This window comes from Borostomias antarcticus (genome assembly GCF_949987555.1).
Source record: "Borostomias antarcticus genome assembly, chromosome: 4".
NCBI classification, from domain to species: domain Eukaryota; kingdom Metazoa; phylum Chordata; class Actinopteri; order Stomiiformes; family Stomiidae; genus Borostomias; species Borostomias antarcticus.
The window spans coordinates 22,264,575-22,270,544 of NC_140237.1; the positions used below are offsets into that span (position 1 = coordinate 22,264,575).

General features: G+C 51.3%; 1 protein-coding gene across 1 annotated transcript in view; it reads left to right on the plus strand.

Annotated features, from left to right (window-relative positions):
- Positions 1-648: 648 nt before the first annotated feature.
- syt7b (synaptotagmin VIIb) overlaps positions 649-5,970 on the plus strand; it is a gene marked incomplete at both ends in the record, with an annotated part of 91,032 nt that continues 85,710 nt past the window's right edge. The window contains one exon of the mRNA XM_084436745.1: positions 649-682. Within this exon, the coding sequence (XP_084292871.1) occupies positions 649-682 (34 nt within the window). The remainder of the gene's footprint in view (positions 683-5,970) is intronic.

Consider the following 5,970-nt stretch of genomic DNA (forward strand, 5'->3'; position numbering starts at 1 on the left):
TGTGCACGATGCAGATACGCACCCCTCTGTGCCTCTGGACACCCGAGACAGATATTGTCTCAGATTCCTATGGGGACTGACTAATGAAATTGGGGGGGGGGGGGGGGGCGTAGATAATGATGATGATGCTGCTGCTGCTGATGATGATGATGATGTGGTTAGGGGGTATCCAGCCAACCAGATCGGACGGGGAGCGCAAATTTTGGTGACGCCGGGAGCCCTTGGAGAAATGGTCAACAGTGAAGTGCCTCTTTCCATCAGCTGGCGGGAACACGGATCTGTGACTCCAGCAGTGAACACCTCGCACGGACTGCTTTCGCGTCACCCCGCCCGTCTGTCGTCTCCTCCCTGCAACCTTTATAGCGACCATCCTTTTGAGCGACTCTGAACTGGAGAGAGGGAGAGAGAGAGGGAGAGAGAGAGAGAGAGAGAGAGAGAGAGACTAAACACACACAGACTTCAACATCAACTACATGCTCGAGCGAAATAAGGAGAGGACATCGCTTAAGTGCTGTACGCGCCGCGCGTCCACGCGCACCAACTGAGTAGCAAGACAATAAAAGGACAAGAACTAGAAATCCAAATCGGAGTTTTCCATATGAAGGCTCGTTGAAAAGAAAATACAGTTTAATTCATTAAGCTGCGGTCATGCATCTGAACAGAGAAGAAGAGAACAGCAAAGGTGAGGAAATAGATACTAATTAATATCGGAAAGGTCCGGCGTCTCTCGCGTTGGTTCCAAAACGCCCTTGAGTATGGTCTGAAGTAATGACGCTGGGGGTCATTGAAGCAGGGGTGATATCGTTGATTTTTTACTATTGTCACCATGAACATATGTTAAAGAATCTGTTGACAAATATATTATACATATTGCATACTGTTAGCATTTCGTTGTGAGAGAACGACACGAGACTCGGGTAGAGGATACAGAGGCACTTGTATACACTTGTTGTGCTCTCACTATTGTCAACGGCGTAGCCTACGCTATAGGCCTACGTTCCTGTGCTCGCGTTTTTTCACGCAAGGTGGACCGAGTAGCAATATTCACAAGGTCATTTCTCCTGTCATATCTACGAGTATCCGTACGTGTCAGAGGGAGTCTGTGCGTGCGCGCGCGCGTGTGTGTGTGTGTGAGAGAGAGAAAGGAGTCCCTCACACACACACACACGCGCACACACACACACACACACACACTCAAACACAGTGTGTGAGTGTGCGCGCGTGCGTGTCTGTGTGTGTGTGTGTGTGTGTGTGTGTGTGTGTGTGTGTGTGTGTGTGTGTGTGTGTGTGTGTGTCGCCGCGCCTACGACGCGCGCCACGGTTCGGTGTTCCCAGTGCGCGTGGTGGAATCTTGACGGAAGCGTCCAGAGGACAAACGGGGAATCGGAGGTTGCCGTCCATTTATGAAATATCCCACACGTGCGTCGGCCGGTGCCGTGATGGGCTGTAGAATACACAGTGAATAGCTTCACTCCCGCCCTTGGCGGTCTGTGTGGCAGGCTATCTCTGAACAGAATCTCAGCACAATCATCAGACCACTGGAGACTATAGAACCTGACAATATCCTCCCCGTTATCTCATAATAATAATATTTCATAAGCGCAAATCCTCTCTATTTCAAATGCTATTGTTTAATAGCATACTCCTCATAGAACTGTTGATAATTTCCATCAATCGACTTTAGCTCCCCTGATCATCATGCTGTTTTCTGTCTTTGGTCTAGTGATAGATGTTTTTGGTTCCTAGAAAGTCAACGGTTCAAATCCCACCTGTTACGCAAGCTGTAGTAGATGGGGACCAGAGACTGACGGAGGAGATAGTGAAACAAGCTGCCACTGCACCAGGAGCATTTGGCCAGAGACTTATCTGGGTTTCAGCAGCTTTCTCTCATCCTACAAGGCCACTACTATAGCCTCAGTCAGGTGACAGACCTGTTGTGCTATACTGTCGTCCTGTCTCTCTCCCTGTCTCTCTGCCTGTCTCTCTCCCCATCTCCCTGTCTCTCATGTCCGTCTGCCTGTCCCTGTCTCCCTGTCCTCCTGCCTCCCACCTCCAGCTCTCCCACCCTCCTGTCCCCCAGAATGCTTTTATACAGCAGTGCAACATCAATACAATAACATCCATCAATACAGCAGTGCAACAGGCATACTTAGAACAATTGTATTGTCATTCGCAGTTGCCAGCTGTGCATTGGGGGATAGATTCCGTAATGATATTGATGGTGCTGCTATCTAAGGCAGACTATCAGCAGGGGTTTCAGTGGAGCTGGCCCTGACGAGCGCTGATCCTCCGGTGGCTCAGACCGGTGAGGAAGCAGCTGTTCGGGCGGCGTCCTGACTCCGGAGGTGTCGGCCCCTCGCTAACCCGAGCCCCAGGATGGGATTTAAAGCGCATCCTCGTCTCAATCCGAGCTAATCTGATGAACGGCAGAGATGAGTGGGAAGCGGACGGGGGGGGGCGGGGTGAAGACCCCCCCCCCCCCCCCCCCCTCCCCCTCAGCCGGAGGTTCTGCGAAGAAGGGAGGACGAATCAGAGCGCCGTCACATAACGTGACTTCCTGTCTGCCGGCTCAGCTGAGGGGGAGGGGTGTCGGGTGTGGGGACAATGCCACCTGCTGGAGGAGAGGGAGGGAGGGGGGGGGGGGGATTTATATCAGATCATACAGTATATTACCTGATATAACAGTCATACCCTTCAGATCGTTGGTGTATCATTTAACATATCATACATTGTTTGTGAGCACTCCTGCCCTCGTGAAGGAGTGAGCGTAAACACACACAACACACACACACACACACACACACACACACACACACACACACACACACACACACACACACACACTCAGGAACAAGGTGGTTATGGCCCGGGGGGGCTCTATGTTCCCAGAGCAAAATAAAGTCAGATCTCCATGACTTCCTTAAAGAGGAAGTAACCAAGTGAATCTTAACAATCTAAAACACTGGCTTTTCCCTTTTGTTCTTGGCATTGATTTTTTGTTTTATTTGTCTCGCCCCTCGCTATGCGCTTGTGAAAGGGGTCCCTGTGGGCGTGAGATCAAGTTAGTGTCAGTGTTGGGCTCAGGCCTGCGGAGGTCAGATACAAGATAGGAGGAACTCCCTCGCTCCGCTGCTGCTCTCAGACAACCAAGACCGCTTGCTGTCTGCTAGTACCGTACGAAACGCCCCAAACGTTGATTCAGCAAGACCTCCAGGTCCAGCCCCAGGGTGCATCGCTGGACAAACACTGGCTGTACCCAGCTAGCAGGGAATGTTCCCGCAACACTGGCGAACATTCCTGTGCTAATGCTTTCACATTTTTAGAACATTTTTAGAACAAATGATTGCTAGCTGCGATACTCCCTCCGACCAAGGCTCCGGCGTCCCAGACGTGCCATTAACCTTCACTGACCTTTGTGCGATCCGTCGGTGTGTGTGTGTGTGTGTGTGTGTGTGTGTGTGTGTGTGTGGGGAATCTATGATGGTCTCCCGGGCCGCTTGCTGGGATGGCCTCGCTCTTGGCAGCCTCTCTGGTGTCTGTCCGGTGCCCTTGTCTGCCGGCGGGTCGGATCAGCGATAGCAGAAGAGGAAGAGGAGGAGACGGTCTGGCCTCGCCCATGGCCCTGGCCAGGTGTGTGTGTGTGTGCTCAGTGATCTGGGAGTGTGCCACGACATCACTCTGCCTCTATCATCTGCCTGCTGGATAAGAGATGGGCTGCTGAGATTACGGCCACGGCAGACACACTGACAGGGCCTGACACAGAACAGGGAGGAAGGGCAGGGGGGGGGGAGGCGGGGGGAACGGGAGGAGCAGAGAGGAGGGGAAAAGGGGGGAGGGGATGAGAGGCGGAGGACAGGACGAGAGGACACGGGAGGCAAGACAGAGGGAGAGGGAGACAAGGGAGAGAGACGGGAATAGGGTGTGAGCGGGAGGGAGGGAGGGAGGGAGGGAGGTGAGCGGAAAGGAAGGGAGGGCGAGAAGGAAGTAAGGACGGAAGGAAAGCGAGGGACCAGGATTCGGTCTTCCGTTCCTCCGCAGCAGTTAGGAAACATGGGGCGTACCGTCATTAGATTAATCCCAGTGTCCAGGTCCATTGTCGAATGTCTTGTTCGTATTAAACCGCTAACAGAGAGGAGTAATGGGCTGCAGTCACCTGGTTTATCATTGCTTCATTTGAAAAATAGAGCAATTTGAAAATGCAGCGGGGAGGGAATACCCAGCAGCTATTCATCAGGTGCTAACTATTATAACCATGGGAAGTGAATGTGTGTGTGTGTGTTTTTTTTTTACCCTGTGCGTGTGGAAGTGGGCTGTGTGGAGGGAAGGGTGTAACGCCTGATTTGTACTCAACGAAAGCTACGCTGACGCGGCTGTGAACGCGGGCTCTACGCAAGTGTTTTGGTGCACACTGAGCGCGCGGGGGTCACTGCCTTGCATCAGCACCCCTGTCGGTTCGTGTGAAATAGCACTTGCGCTCGCGTAAAGTTACAGTTTTGGGCATGACATGTGTTGCCAATCAAGGACGTGTCAACGTCACCTCGAGTGGCCTTGCGGAGCTCGGCTAGCGTAGCTTGCATTGAGTGTAAACGGGCCCTAAGGTGTTCAGACTCAGGAGTGAGGCAAGGGTGCTAGAACCTGTAATGCGACTTTGGGTTATTGAAAAGCGCTATACAAATAAAAATTATTATTAGAACCTGCGGTGTTCATGATCACCACTCCCATCACACGCGTTGCCAAACAAAACCAAGGAGAAAGGATGGCAGACAAGGAAAACAAGGGATTGCCGAATGGAAATAAAATGAGACATGAGAGATCACTAGAGCAATACAATTTGACAATTTGCGAGAGAGAGAGAGAAAGAGAGGGAGATTAGAATGGTTGGTTCTGGTTGGTAGCATGGTAAGGCATATGTGTGTGTGTGTGTGTACGTGCCTGTGTGTGCATATGTGTGTGTTTGCATGTGTGTGTGTATGTGCGCATGTGTGCGCGTCAGTGTGTGTGTTCTGCCCGCAGTCCATAGGAGTTGCCAGGGCTGCAGCAGGAGCCCCATAAGACGTCACATTGATTAAGAGAGACAGAGCCTGATGTGAACTGAAGGGATGAGATTCAGGAAGGAGAGAAGGAGAGATGAGGTGTGTGTATGTGTGTGTGTGTGTGTGTGTGTGAGAGGGTTTATGTGTGAGTGAGAGAGAGAGAGAGAGAGAGAGAGAAAGAGAGATAGACGGTGCTTGGCAATTACAAGAGAGAGGGAGAGTTGAGGTGTGTGTGGGACCGAGCAAAATAGAATGTGAAATTTCTGTGTATACAGTATGAGTATGTGTGCACGTGTGTCTGGGAGAGAGAAAGAAACGCAGAGCGAGCACATGTGTTTGTTTGTGTGTGTGTGTGTGTGTGGGTGGGTGGGTGGGTGCATTAGGATGGGCGTATGCTTCCACACGTGGGTCTCAGCTGTTACATAACTCCTTCTGTTTGAGTGGAGACATGACTTGCCTCTGTGCACCAGCGCCTGCAAACATACTGAAGTCACCACTCCTCCTTCACTCTGTTCCCTCCTCTCCTCTCCTCTCCACCCCCTCTTATGTGCTTCATAATTATTCATAAGTGTTCACACACGCGCGCACACACACACACACACACACACACACACACACACACACACACACACACACGTGCCAGCAGGCAGCGCCCCAGCTAAGGAGATCACGATGGAAATGGAATGAGGTGAGATAATATGGAGAAACTCTACAGCAACCAGCCGGTCTGGGTGGAGAATATTACAAGCAGATGCAGAGGTTGATTGAGAAAGATAGGAAATGAGAGAGGGAGAGAGAGAGCGAGAGAGAGAGAGAGAGAGACAGATTGAGAGAGGGGGAGAGCAAAATAGAGAGAGAATCATCTAGGTTCCTCCCAGAAGTACAAACATTAGTAGAAAGGAGAAAGATACGTCTTTTAATCAATGTGCTCATTGAA